This window comes from Harpia harpyja, chromosome 1 (assembly GCF_026419915.1).
Source record: "Harpia harpyja isolate bHarHar1 chromosome 1, bHarHar1 primary haplotype, whole genome shotgun sequence".
Lineage (NCBI taxonomy): Eukaryota > Metazoa > Chordata > Aves > Accipitriformes > Accipitridae > Harpia > Harpia harpyja.
Window position 1 is genome coordinate 1,043,301 of NC_068940.1, and position 19,741 is coordinate 1,063,041.

At 46.3% G+C, this 19,741-nt stretch overlaps 1 protein-coding gene across 1 annotated transcript; it reads right to left on the bottom strand.

Moving 5' to 3' along the window:
- Nucleotides 1-4,085: 4,085 nt before the first annotated feature.
- Nucleotides 4,086-19,242, bottom strand: IGFBP3 (insulin like growth factor binding protein 3). Its single transcript, XM_052794351.1, has 4 exons — nt 18,814-19,242; nt 14,814-15,043; nt 12,090-12,209; nt 4,086-5,798 (listed from the first exon to the last, which is right to left on the bottom strand). Exons 1-4 carry the CDS (start codon nt 19,202-19,204, stop codon nt 5,673-5,675), a joined length of 867 nt encoding a protein of 288 aa, XP_052650311.1. The 5' UTR covers nt 19,205-19,242; the 3' UTR covers nt 4,086-5,672.
- Between the last annotated feature and the right edge of the window lie 499 nt (nt 19,243-19,741).

Below are 19,741 nucleotides of genomic sequence, written 5' to 3' on the forward strand. Positions count from 1 at the left end.
GGACCTGCGGGCCGCGGGTGGCATGTGGCACCCCTGTGACAAAGCAATAATCAGCTTTTCAAGCTCAGTCAGGTGTTTTTTACTGGGTGCAAGTTACGTGATACGTAGCAGACGTAGGAAACAGCTCTTCACCTTGAATATTCTCTGGGTGGCCTAAGCAGGCAAAAATAGCCCCTGCTCTGCAGCTGCAGGGAGCGAGGGACATGAGGCTCAGCCTGGCTCTTTTAAGCAAGTCCCTGCACTACCCCACTTCTGGAAGGTCTCACCACACGTGGCTGTGGGGAGCAGTCCTTCTCAATGACACTTCCTTCAGCTTCACCGGTTTTTCTGGAGGAAATCTCAGCTGCTCTCTGCAGCAATAACTTTGCTGCCTTTCTTTCCATTCCCACTCATGGAGACAGCGGTGGGGTGAAATTAGCCATGACAGAGAAAGGCTCTTAAGGAATTTGGATAGGTCAGCAGAAGTGGAAAGCCAGGGTACATGCTGCAGCAGGACTTGCATTCTGCAAGGATAAACTGAGATTTGCAGCATTACCCTTTGCTGCTGCTAATACCTGGTCTCCAGTTTTTTTCAGCTGGAACTTCCAGCCTTGAAGTCATTTGCATTTTTTAATATAGGTACAGGGCAAAAGCAAAAGCAAAGGTTTTTACAATGGGATTTTCTCAAAGGCTGGGGTATATGCTTCTACAGCTGCAAAATATGAAGTGGAAGAAATAATACATAAAATTAAAAAGTTTTAAATCTAAAGCTTCTTCTGGTGAACAACAAACTTGCACTACTTGCCATTTTACCAGGAAATGTCCTTTATAGCAGAAAAGATGTAACATCTTCTCAATCAATATGTGGTGTATAATGTAGACAATATCTCATGCGCTGGAACTCCGGACACCAAGCCACCGCGTCCTGACAGGTTCATGGGATCACAGGATGGCTGAGGTTGGGAGGGAGCTCTGGAGGTCACCTGGTCCAACCCTCTTGCTCAAGCAGGGCCACCTGAAGCCAGTTGCCCAGGACCATGTCCAGACAGCTTTTGAGTATCTATCTCCAAGGATGGAGACTCCAAAATCAAATGAAGGTTAAATACTTTCCAACTGGAAGAAGATACCCAGGTCCACTGGAGATAGATACCAAAACACTTCTCTTCTAATGGCCTTCAACAAAATGAATTTTGCACGCTTGCAGATGAAGGTATTACTGATACTGACCACAAAACCCTTGCCCTTGGAATACTCCGATACCCTTTCTGGATCTCTCAGAAAAAAAGAGGGAGTGAGGGAAGAAAAAGGGGTCCTTTCTAATGTAGGAAGCAAGCATATTCTTCTGATAGAAATTAATAGATGTGTAAAGTTCCGAAAGGTGCAGCAGGACCACGTACAAAACAGCTACCTATATAAACATTTCTTTTTGAATACCAATACACTTTGGCATCCAGGAAAATTGCTCAGCACTTTCCATACTTTAAATATAATTCCTATTGCTAATATGTAAAATCTCTGTGGAGCCATCCTTGCTTACACAGTTTTAGAGAGTGACTAGAGATACCAAAAAATGATTTCCCAAAAGGTTTGTAAAACCATTACTTAAATTTAGGGCTCAGTTCAATAAAGAATTATGCTGTGTTAAGGTTTCTATGGAATTTAGTCATAAAAAGTTCAGACTGTACTAAAAACTAATTAATTCTGTGGTTTTGGTATTCATTGAAGCCTCCTTCCCCTGTGCACAAATAGCTAACATTATGCCCTGAAGGGCGTGCATGCCAAAAAGGTGGAAAAGGATATTCTGAGCTCAAAAGACTATAGCACAGTAGGTCTATTAAAAAAGGGAACTTTCTCAAATAGTTTGAAAGATAATAGAGCTGCCTGCAGGCAGCTTTAACTTGCATTCTGGTCAATTACAGGGATTTATGCAACTATTTATTACACTGGTTAAAATAAATACTCACCACATCAATCTGGGCTACATATGGTACCCATGTAGCATCTAGAGATGAAATATGCTCAAAAAGAAATGAGCAGCTCTTGCAGTACATACATTAAGCTTTTGTAGTGCCTTCCCATGCAAATATTTGACGTGTAAATAATGTTAGCAGTTACAAGGATTTTTCTGGGACTTCATAAAGTTCCCCCAGATCACCTGAGACTCTTGAAGAGGTTGTTAAAAATAAGAAAAGATCTGACAAATGTTCAGTTAAAAAAATAAACCACCTGAGCTGAAGGCAGTGAAGGCACCAAAAGGGGAGGTATTTTTCTAATGCATTGGTTCCATTTCTGCCACTGAAACCAAAAAGTCCTCCACTCACTGCAGCTCTTCGCAGGAAACATTTCTAACCTGCGTGTGGAGGAAGATCTTCCCCTGAACTGACACTGACCCATACATTTGCTTCGTGCTGCCCACATTGTGCTGCTTGGATGTAGCCCAGAAATATTTTTGTTTGAATTGGAGCCTGGCTCCTCTAGCCATGAGAAAAATCTTTGACAAGTAACTTGTCTATTGAATTGAGCCCTTCTCTTCAAAGAAATAGGAATGTTACCCCCCCCCCCAAAAAAAAACCCCAAAAAGGAAAAAGCCACCACTGATTATCTTCATTTTAAAGAGCGAATTTTTGGGGGGAGGGGAAATAATGTTATTTTGCATTTCATACCAAGAATGCCAGCTGCCAGGAACATCAGATAGACAACGGGAAGTATCCAATACTACTGCAAGCAACTGTGCTCGTAAAAAATACCTAAAAGGCAGCTTCTGGAAAAGGGGAAGCTTTAAATTACAGGTAAGAATTTTTTTTTTTGCTATTTTTAGTCTTTGTTTTAAAGTCATCTGTTGGAAGCAAAATAACCAAACTGACTTGCACAACCACACAATTATTTTTTTTTTTTCTCCCTTACGGCTGTATGTTTCCTCTGTTAAATACCAAAGACCACTAGCACCACTAAAAGAGCTGAATGTAATTTCTTAAATAATTCATGTGACAGATTGCTTGCTTGCACCTCGAGTTCCTTGAGATTTAGTATTTTTTAAAAAATAAAATTGGTGCTCTGCACAGATTAGAAAATTTACTATCACCTAAGGACCTTTACTAGCCAGCTTCTTTTGTATTTGCTTTTAATAGTAGGGCAAAACATAAAAAGCTTAAACACTTGACAAAATATGCCAATCAGAAATACTGCCACAGGCTGTTAGAATATTTCTTGCATACTGGCAAAATGTGGCTTGCAAGGCAGCTAGCTATCTTTTTTCAGATAGAAAAGAAGAGAAGCTGCTTTTTTTCAGAAGGCTCACAAGATAGCAATTAAAAAAAGCCGAAATACTAACTCACTTTCGTGAATCCAGCCCTTATTTTCATATCTATGGTTACATACCCAAATATTGGTGTATATGTAACTTCCTTCCCTCTGTGAAATCATTTGAAAGGAACTGGTATACAACTTTAAAAAAAAAGGCCCAGCAGTTTTGGTGGTTTTTTTTTCCAACAAATCTTTGCAGACATTGCATTTGCATTAGCAGTAAAAATATTGCAATAAATCTTCACCTCACAAAGCTTTCTGTAACCATCTGTCAGGAAATCTGTATTAGCCTGGAGTAAGCATCACTTCACGTATACTTTTTTTTCTTACTCTAAGGTTAAAAAATTTGTTCTAATGATGATGCGAACTCATTTCGTTAGACAGAAATTGGGAAGATGTGCAGAATGCACCCAGGGCTGTTCAGCTAATACATTGCAGGGTAAGGCTTTTAACCAACACCCGATTTATGGCGATCGGCTGTCTCGATCCTGGCAAGCTGCATATCCAGACCTTCCCATGTCACAATTTCAAGACGTTTGCCATCGCTGGCAGGAGCAAGGGCGGTTCTAATTCACGGGGCAGGAGAGGAACAGGCTCCTCAGCCCTGCGGCATCCCCTCCATCAGCACAACCCCCGGCCACGTCGGCTGGAAATGCACTGCCCTCAGCCTCCGCAGAGTCCCCAACCCGACAGAAAATTACGGTGTTGAGATGGCTTCTTTTTTTCTACAGTGACATCAAACATTTATAGTGACACATGTAAGAATATATTATATATTTATATAAATATATAAAATATTTATATAAAATATATAAATAAATACATATACAAAATACGGCATTACTTTCCAGAGCGATGTTACATTTCACAGGCCACCTTTCCTTATCCAGATTTCATTGTCATACAGAATTTGTCATGAAGTTCAGTAAACAATCAGCCTCAAAAAAAAAAAAAAATGTTGCCAAAGTCTTCCTTATGTGAAAGCATCATGTACCAGAACAAAACCAAATCACTTCTCTTCCAATTAAGAGGATACATAACATCATGGCAGACAGTTGGGTTAAATATTTAAACCCAATGGTTCTTACTCTATGCTTAGATGCAGGCAAATAATTTCCACCGAAGTCAAAGCAAGCAACAGCTGTGTGTAGCGTAAATGAAGCACGTGGGTCTCAGCACCCAGGTCCACGATCCCCCATCTTGTCAGCATTGTTTTAAACAGGAGTTCCTCGTACAGAGTACGTGCTTTGGTAGAGTGTACCAAGACAACACAGAATAGATACAGCTTTTCAAAATAAACAAGCAAATAGAAAGGGTGGTACTGTAATGGCAATTTTTTGTCCATGAATATTCTATATTAGTGTGAGCAGGAAACGGAGGAAATGTAAGCCCTGTTGCACAAACTGAAGCGAAGGACAGACAGAAGAACGCTTTACCGAGAGCTTCAGTGCAACTGTTATCATTTCCAGTGGCATATTTCAGTGATGGGTACATCAGAAATACCAATAAAATAATAATAATAAAAAAATTAAAAGAAGAAGATTATCTTGGTATTTGTAGTTACTTCAAATAACAAAACTTAATCTCTTCTGGAAACAATTCCTTCGCTCCACAAATTCATTTCTACTGTCTAGAATAGGTCAGTGTGTATGCATATGGATCTATACATATTTGTGAATCATTCCATAGCCTTACTTTCTCTTTGCATACAGAAGTATACACTAGAATTATTGTGTAGTATTTGGTATTCACATGTTACATTTAAATAAAGTTTATTAAAAAACAATTATATTAAATACAGACTAACAGAATATTCATAATATATTTTACAGAAAAAATAGCCATGTCTTTTATTTTAGAAATAGGTTTCTTTAAAAAGTTCTTTGAGATTTTTATAAAACTTTTTACCCGTGAAGATAAGTTTCCCGTCAGACCTGTAAAAAAAGATTAACCTTTAAATCTTTGTGGGTTTTTTTTTTTGTGGTGGTTTTTTTTTTTTTTCTTTAATACTTTTACAAGCTTACACTCTATAAATTCTTTAAAATAAAAAAGCAGTATCTTTCGGGATCAAATTGGTCACAGGCCGTTCTCTAAAAAGTCAGTGGAGACTCCCTGAATCCGTTCCGAAGTGCCTTTTGTTTTTCTCTCTCTCTGGGTATCCATAGTGCAGGTTTACGTGGGAATTCGGAGCTCCCCGGGCGTCCCGTCGGAAGCGCGCGGCGGCGGCGGCGGGGCGCACCGCAGCGGCGCCCGCGACTCCCCGCCGGCCGCGGGACGCGGAGCTGGTCGCTGCCCGCGCAACGCGGCCCGCGGCGCCCGCCCGGCCCCGCCGAGGTCCCTGCCCCGTCCCGCGGCCGCGCGCGGGTGCCAGAAGAGCCGGCGCCCGGTCCTCATTTGCTTTCCAAGTTGTAGCAGTGGACATCTCCTTTTCCCTTCCCGTCGTACCCGGGAAGCGGCTGTCCGTACTTATCCACGCACCAGCAGTATCCTCTCTTTCGGCCTTTGGATGGGCGACACTGAAAGAGAAGGGAAGACCCAGTTGGCACCACTTCTGTTTTCTCCGCTCTTGGCGTTACACAGCAGGGGTTCCTGCTCATTTGATGGCTGCACTTCCATACCCTGGCCATACCTGACGGAATCAGAGTATTTATTGCCACTACAAAGGACTACAGTAAAAGCTTACCGCCTCTGCCCATCAACCCCTTCGGGTCTAATTACTCCACAACGAAACGGCTCTGAAAACTACCGGGAAACAGCCTTATGAACTACCCCCTATTGTATTAGGCGGCTCAGTTGCCCCCTTTGAACACCAGGACTGCTTACAACAGTACGGGCAGACGACTGGGACCCGTCCTTGGAAAAGAAAGTTAACGGATTTGTTCCACGCTAAAGCGCAGGTCTGCAAAGACAGCCATTGCAGCGGTAAACACCCTTGGCTTGCATCTGTTTGCTGGAGGAATTTCAATACTGTAGTTGACATTTATTAACAGATACATAATCCTTCTGTAGGGGAGTTATCACTTCAACAACTGCTAGGTGTACCAGAACTTTACGTGTATATTTTCCTATAAATAAGGTTGCTTATATACTAGACTATACCTACGTCAGCTTTAGCAGTTGCCTGGTGGAATTTGCCAGCAATGCTGACCAACCTGAAACTACCACAGGCGACAACACTGAACCTCTTTAGAAATAGCGATGCAGTAAAAATGCATTATGAAGTCTAGTATGTACTAAGTCATGCTCTCCCCAAGGAACCAAGAACGGTAAAAACTAGACTAAAAGAGATGACATGCTGCAGGTTGCATTCAGTAGGGAGCCCTGGACACCGTTACATACTGCGAACCTCTGGGACCCCAGCAAGGCTTTCGCCCGCTCAAAAGACACGTGCCTCCAGGACAGAGATTACTTCACTAGGTTTGCCACGGTCAACCTCATTGCCAAGACGCAGCCTCCACGTCAACTCAAGTTTTGAGATTTGGTGATACGGGCCTCGCTGCAAATGCTAACAGGGGTGGCTGTTTAGTGAGGACAGACTTACAAAGGAGGCGGTGACACAAATACACCTAGCTTTTCAAAGACGGAGGTTTCACCTGTTGCATCGCCAACATGAAGGAAGATAGGCTAGACTGAAGCCACTCACAGCACTCAGCACTCTAAAGGCTATCTATCCATCAGGCAAGCAGAGCAAACGCTGCCTCTGAGATCACACAGCAATTCAAGTATTTCAGCGGTTCAGGCTGGCGCAAGTCAGGTAAACTTTGCCGCTACCGCTCAGCTGCTTGTTCTCCAGAGTCTAACAGGCACGTCCCCATCTCCCACGCGGGTACGGCAGCGGCTCACAAAGCTAAGCCTCTCTTCCATGTGCAGGTACACAAGGAAACATCAAGCAAGTGTTGGGCTTCACACGCTGCCCAAAGCGCCTGGCCCTTTTCACGTCTAGTTTAGGACCTCGGGCCAAAGGGTGGTATTTGGGACAGAACTGCGAAGACGGGTCACTCCTGGGACAGCCTGCACCAGCACATCGGCCTCCGAGCCAACTAATTTGTGGCAGCATGGAGTAGGGCAGAGTTTTCACTAGGAACTTGTGAAAGAGACATGGGAGCAGATCACACATTAGACACAAATTTCTGAACAAGTTTCCATCTTGTTTTATTTTATTTTAGAGTAAATGAAGTGATATTAGTCACCGTAACTGCAAATTAATCTACCGCTGTGATATATTTTTGAGTAACAAGCCCAGTGCAGAAATAACACGATGCCTTCTCTTCCCTGAATTTGCAGTCCTTCTGCATTAGCCCTATGCAAACGGACGGCAGCAGGACGACAAGATCAAGCTTAAAGTACGTATCAGCTTATTTTAGGAGAAGGTGAAGAAGTTCAAACCTACTGAGAGAACAGCTACATTAATAATTTGCTAAGCTACGTGGTTAGCCGCATTTGAGTTCCAGTCACCTGTTCAGCTGGTTTTCGGTACTAAATCTTTAAACGTTAAGCTCTACAACTTATGTTTGTTGTCTCCAAAGCCTGACCAGGGCTTGTCCGCATTCTCCAGGACTTCCACGAATGGCTGCTCAAAGTCCACTGATGTCATTGGGAAATTTTCCTTCAACTTTGGTGGCAACTGGACTGGACTCTAGCTTGAGTGGTATTAACATTTAGTGACTTATATTCTTCATGCTCAAAACTGAGGAATTCATAAACAACAGCCTTTGCACAACTGAAATTTTACAGAAAAGGAAACTGAGGCAGCAGTTCTTGAGTTGTTTTTCCCAAGAGAGCAGGGACAGATGGAGCACGAATTAGAGCACAGGGCTTCTGGCTGCCAGCCTGGTGCTCCGGCAATGAAACTACACTTCTGCTAATAATAGTAACGCAGCCTCCCCTTTTAGAAGTACTATATGAAGTATGTTACACAACTCTCGCTGATTCATAGGCTTGCATCACTCTCAAAACAAATGATCAATTAAAGTTATCTCATGTTGTTGGAGGTTTTGATTGCTTTTTACAGTTGCATAATCAATTTTCAGAATTAACTACAACATTAAGTTAGTCTGCAGGAACACCTTCCCTACTGCTAATATTTTTTTTATTTCTTCTAGACAACCCATTTGGAAAACAAAACGCTTAGATCATTCTACAGCTGAAATAACGCTCTGTGAGGAAAACAATTTACCTTTTCCAATCTGCGATTTTGTACTACCCTCTCAGGCATGCTGTCAATAATAAAGGACTTCTGATTCAAAAGTGATGCTTTTATCCTGAAGCAGCTTTCTTGCATTCCCTACATAAGTGGTGGACATAAGTTCATATAGAAAAAAAATATATATAAATATCCGCTCTTCTGAATTTTGTACTCCACATACATTTCAAGGCTCTGCCCAGCTCTTCCATATGACTTCAGAAGTCCAAAAAGCTGGAAAACTGCCCAAGCGGTGGAGCCAGTAATTACTTCTGATAGAAACACCAGCTGCCAGCTTCCATGCCACCTGCCCCTCTCCCTTCCACAAAGAAGTGCCGCAGAGGCATTCGTGGGGCGCAGCAAAGCATATGGTATCCCACCGAATTCCTGGTCAGGCCAGAGGTCTCCGTGGAGCTACAACTCTGGTCTCCCAGAACAGACTGCAGACAGCACTGACATACACCTCGAGCCGTTTTGGCTCCCGCCAAGCCCAACTCTGTTTTCAGTGGAACGACGCCAGCTCACATTTAGGTGAGTATCTGGCTCCGGTACGCAAATATGGGGCAATTCTAGTAATTGCCCCATATAATAATAATTCTAATTTCATCAAAACCTTTTTTTCCATGCTTGAGGCAGAAACGTGCCTGTATCAACCTATTCCATGTAAATATACCTATATGCCACAGTTGAATAGTACAGCCTTTCATGTGTGATTTATTAAGACAAAGAATTCTAAATTTTAATAGGTCTGATTTTAAAAAAGTTTATATATAAACACAAGGCATGAAGTATTTTTCATGTTATACCCCGAGAGGTAAATTTACGTTCTTAAAATTGTTTCACATATGCAAATTATTCCCCATGGTTGTTCCTGAAAAGTCAATTTCTAGTTATCTACAAAAGTCTTGAAAAATAACTGCTTTCAACTTGACTGGAAGAGCAGGTGACCAGGAAGGCAGAATATAGCAACATGTGAAGTGCCTCCTGAATGAGTTTTAATGGTTTCCAGGGTGATGATTCCTACCATCACACACCTATCTGTGTTATCATCCCAGGCAGTGGTTTTGGCAGCTCTTTCCAGAATTAAAAATGCCTAGCTCACGCTCATTTTTTGATGGATTTACTGTATATTTCCTAACATATTATCCTGAATTTTGTTGCCACAACAGAATATAATTGAATTACAGATTGAATGCTGCTAATAATAGCAATGAAGGAAATTCATGAAATAGCCTAACATTCTGTTCATGAGATTAGACACCTGCTCACAGCGCCTGAAACATCAGACCTACACGTTGATACTCCAAAAAGAAAACCAAACACACACAATTGTCGCATTGCCTCGTGGACAGCGAATTCAGTCTGGAGAGGACTCACGTCTCAAACCAACGCGTCTTTCTAGGAGTTAGTTCTACAAGGGCAACTCAACTCAAATACGCTGTTTTTGGTTCGTATTTTGTTCGTCTGAGAAGCAGCCTGCCTCTGTAAGCCCTGCCTGTGAGGGCCGGTTCCCAGGGCTGGCTGAGGTTCGGTTACAGGAGAAGCACTCCGGCTGCATTTCACGTAGAATATTTACTCACATGGGCTCCATTTGTGGGCATCTCCTACACGATCCCGAGTTGTCTCAAACTACCGTTGAAGCTGCTGGACCTGTGTAAATTGGCACGGCGTCTGACAAGGCTGGCCCGCTATGGAAGTGCCCCTTCATCCCCTCTGTTTGCTGACCGGACGGGCTGCTGCGCACCGCGCAGGAACCTCTCCTACAGCAGACTGAAAGCCTCTAGGCAGCACGGACGCTACGCGGAGGGCAGAAGCGTCTTTCTTCCGTACCAACACCTTGTTCTCGTAAATCGACTTCTAGCAACAAAGACCAGGTAAGTGTATCATCTGTCTTTCCTTTTTTTTTGACTCTGTGTTTCGTTTTTTTCTGCCTCAGTGGCAGGACTGTGACTGCGCTTTCAAGTACAGTCATCCTTTAAAGTAAGGCACTTTAATACGTGCTTACTGTGGATCTAATTTACTACATACACATGCCAGAGACAGCGTGCAAACCACCACCCTTTTGCTGACGAAGCAAAAACCTCAGAGGCTGCAGACAGACGAAAGCAAGATCTACTGAACAAAGTAAATACCAATCTGCGGTCTTCTGTAACACCTAGAGAAGCAAAAGGGCTACAATACGCTCGTGTGACTTGAATGCAGTTAAATGATGTGCTGTTGTAGAGTAACTAAGCAAATGTTTTCATGGCGCAGGTGCAAAACACAGTCCTAGCCTCACTCCACGTGGCGGTCCAATGTATTTTCTGAACAAACGCAGACCGAGATGTGAGCATTGCTCTCTGCTAGTTTACGCGCGGCGGGAGACGAACGACACGGACTTCTCAAGATTCCAGACGACAAGAAGAAACTCCGTCCCTGCTTGGGAAAAGCTGGGGAGCGCAGACGAGCTCAGCAGCGGGCACCGAAGGTCAACCAGCGCAGTCGGTGCTGGGCTGACGGCGGGAGGGAAGGCTGGAAACCTCAGCCCTATTGCAAACGCCCCACCTGACACTGCCGGCTTAACGCAGAACGCCAGGGAACACCCGAAAGGGAAAGACCGTTTCTAAGAAAGCTGGAAGCCAAAAACCGGAGAGATGCCATTCCTGAAGTAAGGCTGCCTGGTCAGAGGTTGGCCTCTCACTTCTAACCCATGAACTGCATCAGGTAGTGACACAGAGTCAGCCGCTCCTTTGGCTGGTTACCAGAGACAGAGAGGCTGACTCGTGTAAACCCAAATGGGAGAGACAAGACCGTCCGCAAACAAAATCTGGCCTTACAGAGGGTTTGCCTTGAGGAAAATCGGCAACTTTTGAATTCAGGAAATTTTGGAATTACATGTTGGGAGGCAGGTCACTAACTAAACCCTGGAATTAGATGGGATGTGCACGCTAAGCCAAGAACCTGGCACGTCTTGCACTTCCCCTAGTTTCTGAATGAGCTTCAAGGGCAGCACTGAACGGAGGATGCTGCCGTAGCTCAACCTGCATGCACAACTAAAGCATAAATACCTGCAGTTTAGGTCTGCATTTGTCACGAAAGGTCACAACCCCAGAACCAAAGAGGGCTGAGAAGCCATTCTTGCTGCAGAGTAACTACTAGACGTATCACTTTCACGATAACGTGACCTGGATTTGGGAAGCGATCTGTGTAGCACATAAAGGACAGATATATACCTTTCTCAAGTTGCTTTTTGTAATGTGATCCAGTGCAGTTCTTCTAGGAACTCTCAAGCAGCTATTTACAATTCAAAGCATTGATCTATTGCAGTCATATGGTGACTGCAACATTTAGCTCTGTGGGTTATTACAGAGGCGCTGCTTTTTTTAAACCAAAGGGCATTAGTATCTAGGACACCAGCCAACCCATGTGTGATTAGGTATGAAGTTTCTCAAATGAATCTGTTGTCATGACCAACAGAAAATAAAAACACTGTCCCCACTTGACAAGGTTCAGCACTATCAGACGAGGTCCTAAAACTAGCTCCTCTGTAAAATGATAGACAATGCACCTTGCTGGCAAGATTGTTCAGCAAAGATGCAGAAAAGGTGAAGTGCACTCACTGAAATGATCGAGAGACTGTACTTACTTGCTTTTTCTTGTAGAACCCCTTCTTGTCACAATTTGGAATATGAAAGCCCCTGGGACTCAAGACGTTCAGGATCTTTAGGTGGTTTAAAGTGTCTTCCATTTCTCTACGACAGGGACCCTGTTAACGAGCATATTTTAGAAAACACAGATGAAACGTCATTCCCAAATGCTGTCTTTCACACAAGAGTTAATAAATCTTTAAAGGGCAAGAAGCACAAACCCAAGCAAATCCATTAAAACAAAGGGATGGCTGGATATGTCAAAAGGCAGACCATTCACAGATAAAATTCTGACTTTCTGCTTTACCGATTTCTAAACACTGAAGGCCCTATGCTATGCTGAGGCACGGACTGGCATTTCCAGTCAAAATCACAGCCACGCATACCTACGGGAAGGCTTAACCAGTATGTAAATCAATCATACATAACATAACTTAGGTTTGGAAAAGCTGGCCTGGCACCAAGTGGGGAAAGAAGAAGAAGGTAGGCAACTGGAAATACACCACTTGGTAGATCTTCCCTAATGCCATTTGATTTTTGTGATTCTGCTGGATTTGAAAGCTTAAATGAAATGGGATTTAATTGAAAACAAGTAGTTTGGCATAATGTATATGTATATATAAAAATACTTTGCAACTTTGGACAGCAATGCCCAATTTCAACGGGACCAAACGGACGCAGCCGTGCAAAGGAATGGTTGCACACAACAGTCTCATTAGATAAGTACGTCACTTTTTGCCTCACTTTCTCCACCTGCGAAAGGCTGACAACAATGCAGTGAGGATTAGCTCTAGGACAATGAGCCAAAAAGAACTTCCAGAAGCACTTTTAAGAGCATGTCTCAAACGCCAACTAATTATTTCTCACTGCAGCCCTTCAGGGTAGGGAGTAAAGCATTACGAGCCCCACTTTGCAGTCAGAAAACCAGGAGCGGAGGAGTTCACGGTTTGCCAGAGGCCAAGACGACAGGCAGCGTCAGCAGCGGGATCGGGACTCAAGAGTCGCAGCCTACAAACTCTGTCCTTAGCTACACTCCTGTCTGGGCACATTACGGACTCAGTCCACCAGCCCGCTTCTTCAGCGGAGACCTGAAAAATTCCTTTGCGTGGTTGCAGGGGTTTAAAACGTTTTAAGTTGCTGTATCAACACAAAGATTCACTTGGTGCAATTTTTAATTAGTGAGGTAATGACATTTATACTTTCAAGTGGTAATACTAATAGTTTGCTCATGTAAAGTGCCTTTCATGTGAGTGTCTGAAAGCATACAGACTCCACAGTTCTACTGGAGTTTAGAACTGATTTTTTTGGTGAGCGAAGACCTTCCTTGCTGCTTTCGTATGTTTTCTTTCCATGTCAACCTCACAAGCTCTAAACGTGCGCTTTAAATTGCTGCTCTTATCGGCAGTTCCTTTAAAACCCGAAACTGCTCAGACACGCTGACTGCAAATCACGCACGTTCAAGTATCTGGTCCTGAGTTAGGCCTACAAAAAGATCAGACAACTTTTTTTTCTCTCTCCAAAGTCACAGAGACCAATATCAAAAGCTAAGATACAGACACAGCTAGAAGGGCATTTGCTGACGAGGGCACCCGTCCCCAGTGGACTCATTTCTGGTTCTCACAGAGACCAGCAGCCTTGGTAAGTCTTTGCTCGTGGGGCCCAACTACCGCGTAAGCGAAATGTTCATCCTAGTTAAGACCAGGACCCGATTTCCTCAGAGCTACCCAAGGTCATTCTTTTACTGTAGGCAGTTTACTTCACGTTTTCGGGAGAAGGACATGCTGGAAGGCAGATACTGAAGTGTTTTTACTAGACGGGCTGGACATCGCTCACACACTAAGCTGTGCTAACTCGGAGGCCACGCTTTCTTCAGACACAACTTTCCACCTCATACAAGTTTCAAAACCTCCTTTTGCAGATGGGAAGCCTCATCTGCTTTCACCACGACGGTTCTGATGAAACGTCGAAGTACATCCAGACGTATTTTTTAGGCCACCTGGCAGAGGCACAAGGACAACCACCGGGTTATCAGGAAGAAGCGTTATTCTTCCCTCGGATCCGCCACGCTCCGGCTGCCCTGCACATCCACCGGGCACAGGCAGTGGGAAGCGACGGCAGCTCGCGTGCCCGCCAGCCTTTGCATTTAGGCAGCGGCAGCAGACGACTGCAAGCGGAGGCTGCGCTCAGCACGTCACACAAACCGCGACTGATCAGTCACCGTCCTAATCCTCAACCCAGCCTCAGGTTATCTCCCGCGATTTGCGCCGTGGAGCGCGAACGCAGTGCCACTACGCTGAATGTGAAACGTCTCGTTTCCACTATTGCCACCCGGCAATGCCGTTTGCAACCAAATTTAATGATGGCACTATTAAACCTGTCCCAAGTCCGCCCACGCAAATGTGTGATAATTACAGGGGGGAACAAGAACTTTGGATCTCTAAGAAATGACTTAGTGAAAATCATACTTGCATCAACGTAAACGTCATTGTGTTAGGCCTCCGTGTTTTCTGAACGTGGTCTGCTCGGTCTGCTGATTGTCTGCATTTGCGGAGCCAATAGTTTTACCAGCTGAACAGCCGGAATGCCTTAAATGGCTACAACAATTAGCACCATTTAGTTATTTAATTTATTTATCTTGTCGTACGCACAACACGCATATACATACACACGCAGGCACACGCTCGCATGCTGGGAAATGCCCTTCCATTTACAAAAGTACTTACGTATTCGGTCTCTTGTTTGGATTCAGAAGAGAAATTCAGTGTATCCGTACTCTGCGAATCATATTCCACTTTATAGCGCTGCGTATTTTTGGCTTGCACTTTCCTGATGATATCTATTTTGATGTGCGGTGGATGCAATTTGGAATCTGGCACCCTGTGAGAGTTTGGGATGGCCTGATTTTCGATGCTGCTGGTACTCCGGTCTTCTTCTTCTGAATCACTGGAATTTCCTTCGAGAAGAACAAATGCAGCGAAGAAACAATGTTAATCAACGGCCAGCTGCGTCCGGAAGGGCAACAAGCCTCCAGACGAGTTTACGACCTTAATTTTCCTTCACAAAACAGCGATATATAAAAGGACGAACCACTTAGCGTTCCGCATGCATCCGTGCCTTTGCTGCCGAGCGATGCCTTTCGTAACTGAAGCATCCCCTTGCTCCCGGCAGCCTCGCGAGGCACCCCACCGCCCCGTCCCCGCAGGCTGCCCGACACCCGAAAACCAGCCACCTCCGCCTGGCTGCCAGCCACCACCGCCCCAGCGCCTCGCCCCTCGGCGCCCGCCGGCGGAGCGGGAGCCCGCGGCAGCCCCACCGGCTGCCGACCCACGGCCGGCTCCATCAACTTCAGCTGAACGCGGCTGGCGTGGGTAACTCCTGGGCTGTGGTGTGACTCTCCGTCTGCCCCAGGATGGTGATTTTTATTTTTATTTTTTTTTTTTTCCCGAAAGAGGTGTTCATACAACAAATTCTACCACGCTGAGTTTCACGGTTCTAGGTAGCTATTTTTAATACTTTTTCTTTCTTAATTTTATTCAACATGCAGAACAGGGAAGGAGAAAAAATAGCACGTCTTCATTCTTCTGCTGTTAAAATCAGAAACATTTCTAAGTGTACAAAAAGCACTTTAAAAGTAATGGACAAAAAAATGCCATTCATTCTGTAATGGTGTCAAAGGACAAACATCTGCTTTCATCACAAGCTTCAAAAATATTTTCTCTTTAAACTACCGTCCACAAAAGTACAGGAGAAGCACATTTTTCCAAAATACTGCATAAGCCCAGTGTTCCTGTACCTTCTGAGGTATTTGTCTACACTGCATTTCTCCCTCTTAGGAGACTCCTGCAGTGTAACTGTAACTGGCTGCGTTTCCTCCGGGGAATTTTTCGAGTTTGGATATTACTATCAGCTAAGTAGCTAAGTCCCACGAGTCTCTGCCTTGGCTGCTGGCCACTTTTTTTTTTTAAAGGAAATCATATTGGGAGCGCACAATGATAACCGACGTGCAGGGAACACCCTGGAAATCTGTATTAAAATTGTACTTGATGGCTCACTGAAAAACCACAAAAGCCAAGAAATTGGGTGCTAAACCTGAAAGCCCATGTTCACGTAGCCCATTGACTCTGAATTTTTCACCACAGGCAGCAGTACAGTGGCACTGCCAATACACAGGCACAGGGGAGGAACACGAGGAGGAGGAGGAGGAGGAGGGATGCGAGCTAACATCCTGGTACCGGTGGTTTTAGTGTAGCCACTGCTGGCAATGGACATAATTGACCAGGAAAATCCAACTCCCAGTGCAAATGGATTAAGGAAGTTTAAGTCTTAAGTCTAAATTTCCTGGCTTTTGTGGGTTTAACTCAGACTCTCAGTGGTATTTGAACATATTTCTGGTGGTTTAATGTCCTGTTTTTAAACAGTGGTATTTTTTTTTCCACATTCTCCATGAAGTTTGCAAGAAATGACACAATAAAATGCTATAAACCTGAATCTCCTAAATATAAATACTACGCCTGCCAGGTTTTCTGCAGTAAGTGCAGTCCGTTAGTTTGCCTCCTCTACCAAAAAATAAGTAGAAAATCCTCTTAATGTGCACTAAATAATTACCAGGCTGGTCATTTCAGTTTAGATAGGCCATCACGTTTCAATAGCACTTCTTACACTTCTGATTTGGAACGGTCGTAATGCCACATCTTCAACTGTGAAGCGTATTTGATTAACTCAGTTTCACAAAACTTGGTGCCATGCTAGCTTCACACCCTCGTAACAGAAACAAAACTGCTATGAGAGTTCCCTGCTCTCTTTTAAAAAACAGCTTAGAAGGGTTGCACATGCACACTGTTACTTAACACTTTTGTGCCCCCAAAAAACTGAACTGGAAAGTAAGTCAGCGGCCTACTAGGGTTGCTCTTGAGAAGGTACTGTAATATACACCACCCCACAGGGATTTCCAGCGATTTCTGCAAACTGGGAACGACCAAAAGCGTAGCACATGAGGCGGGCCCTAGCTGTCCGTACGGGAGACGATGTGATCCTGCGCGGGGAGGGTGTGTACCAGGGAGTGCGGGATTTCGAGGAGCGGTCCCCACGAGGAGGTGGGCCCTTCGGGTCGCACAGGTTCAGCCAACTTCTTCCTTCTCGCACCCCAGGTTTGCAGCCCTCACTCCTTGAACGTGAACTCTAAGGGTCCTACTTTGCACTTTCTAAGGAATCAAAGCTCCTACTGATTTCAAAATGGGGAGTTCTCCCTCAGCCAAGAATGCAGAAACAGGAACTCGGCAATATGACTGTTTAGGCGGAAAATGGAAAGATTTTCAGCAAAGCGCAGCTCCGTCTTCCCCTTTCGCCTTCTCTAACGGTCACGGTTAAAAGCGCTACCCCTCCACTAAACAGCACCAACTCCCAAGTCCGGAGGAGACCTCGCCCCTCGTCTCCAGCTCATGCGAAGGATGAATACGCAGGGCCAAGTGCATGTGATGAAGGAACCCGCTCCATGTTCCAATGAGATTTAAAACTTCAGCGAGTACCTCTGCACTGTCATTCAAACTGTCACAGCCTGGGTGCAGGACATAGATTAATTATAATAAGGCATCTTCTGCTACTCTCCTAGCAGCCAGTTAGCTGCAGCACTGGTGCCACTTCCTCAGCTAAGGAGAGGCCAGCCAAAGAGTCCCTGCGACCTAGCAGAAAAACTGGCCTTTTAAAAATGCAAACAGTGGAAAGCCTTTTGACACACTTTTCTATTAAATAGATGTTAACATACTTGCTGCTGGTTAGCAAACAGTTTAATGAAATGTTTGCACAGAGGGACTGTGCTTTCTTGATCTGAATCCCAAGTTTCCCCGTCTTGAGTTTCCAAATGTGCACGCTAACACAACTTTTTCCAACCGTCCCTTCCTCTTCAAACAAAACAAAACCCGCTCTGTGAACCTCTCACTTACAAGACGCGCAAGAGGTACGGCAAAGCTTCGTTCGACCGAAGATTTATTTGCAGTGCAGGCGAAAAACCAACGTCCTCTCACGTACCGCTGTGCAAACGCTTTGTTCCGAATAACCACCTTCCCGGGCCAGGGGAATATTTAACTCCCCCCCCCCCCCCCCGCCCTGTGCTCAGCATTCCCCGGACTTGGCCACGCCGCAGCGCAGGAGTGAGCCCGCGCTCTCCAGCTTTCCCGCACCCTCCTTCCAGGAACAGCGGGGCCAAACCGCGCGGATCTCGCCCTTTTTCTCTCTCCCTCTCCGTGCAGGCTCTGCAGCCCGCCAGCCCCACGCACCCGCGGAACCAACGTGCCCTCCCTCCCCACCCCCGGCCCCGATTTTTTTTTTTTTTCTTTTTTTTTCCCCCCCAAAAAAAGAGCAGCTCTGCCCGCTTTGCCAGGAGCTGCGTCTCAGCACCGGTGCTGACGGAAGCAGACGCAGACATAAATAAGGTAGAAGAGGTAAATCTTCCTCCCCTCCGGGAAAAGCCCCCCTCCTTCCAAACGGTCCCAGCACGCTCAGAGGAGCCCCCGCGGGCCGGCAGCGCCGGGCAGCGACCGAGGGGCCTCTCCGCCGCAGCCGGTCCGCAGCCCGCCCGCCCGCCCCCAACCCCCCGCCGCCGGGCGCAACTTACTTTTTAACTCAAAAACCCCACCAACCCCCGCCGCCCCAAGCCAGCAAGGAAGCGGCGAGGCGGGGAAGAGGCGCGCCCGCCCGCCGCCCCTCCGGGCCTCCTGGCCCCCTTACCTGCAGCGTGCGGTCCCGGCAGCAGGAAGGCCCGCAGCCTGCCGCCCGCCGTGGCGTTGGTGCAGAGCCCGCGGCCCTCCAGCAGCGCCTGCAGCGGCCGCGCCTCCTCCCGCCGCGGCTGGCAGCTGAGGCCGGCGCCGCAGCGCTCCGTGTAGATGCCGCAGGGCTGGCCCGGGCGCAGGGCGCAGGTGAGGCAGCAGCCGCAGCCCGGCTCCCGCACCCGCTCGGCGCAGTCGGGCCGCAGGGGCTTGCACTGCTGCAGCGCCCGCGCGTCGCAGGGCTCGCACCGGACCACCGGCCCCGCCAGCGCCGCCGCCGCCGCCGCCCGCCGGACCAGCAGCGCCAGCGCCGCGGCCGCCACTGCCCACAGCACGCCGGGCCGCGGCACCATGGCAACCGGCGGAGGAAGGAGCGGGGCGGGCCCGCCGGGAGGCGCCCCCCGCGCAGCCCCGGCCGGGGAGCGGGACGGGCAGAGCCGGGCGGGCGGGCGCTGCCGCCTGCGAGGGGGGCTGCGGGGCGAGGAGCCGCTCCCGCCGCCGCAAGGCGGGAGCGCTGCGCCGCCGGCCCGCTCTTCAGCCGCTGCCCATAAAGGTAGCAGGAGCTCGCCGGCAACAAAGGCAACTTTTTTTCCTTCTCTTTCCCCCCCCCCCCCCACCTCCTCCCTGCAGAGCGCCTGAATCACTTGGCTCGACACTAACTTTTTTCTGGTTGGGTTTTGTTTGGGGGGGCGGGGGGGGCACACACAACAGTCAGGAAAAAAAAAAAAAACCAAACAAAAAACCCGCTCTGTAAAAGTAAAAAAAAAAAAAAAAATTAAAAAAAATGAAAAAAGCCAAGCCCCGACGGTCTGAAGAAAACTTGGTCCAAAAACGCTCCAGAAAAGAAAGAAGGAGAAAGAGCGGAGAGGGGGGGCAAACAGAGAAGGGGG

Bases quoted from the DNA above. Each gene is read 5' to 3' on its own strand.
- IGFBP3 (XM_052794351.1), bottom strand. From the start codon at position 19,204: ATGGTGCCGCGGCCCGGCGTGCTGTGGGCAGTGGCGGCCGCGGCGCTG. The intron at 15,044-18,813 runs GTAAGGGGGCCA...TTCTTCTCGAAG, and splicing joins GCCGGGACCGCACGCTGCAG to GAAATTCCAGTGATTCAGAA. The intron at 12,210-14,813 runs GTAAGTACTTTT...GCTCGTTAACAG, and splicing joins CCAAACAAGAGACCGAATAC to GGTCCCTGTCGTAGAGAAAT.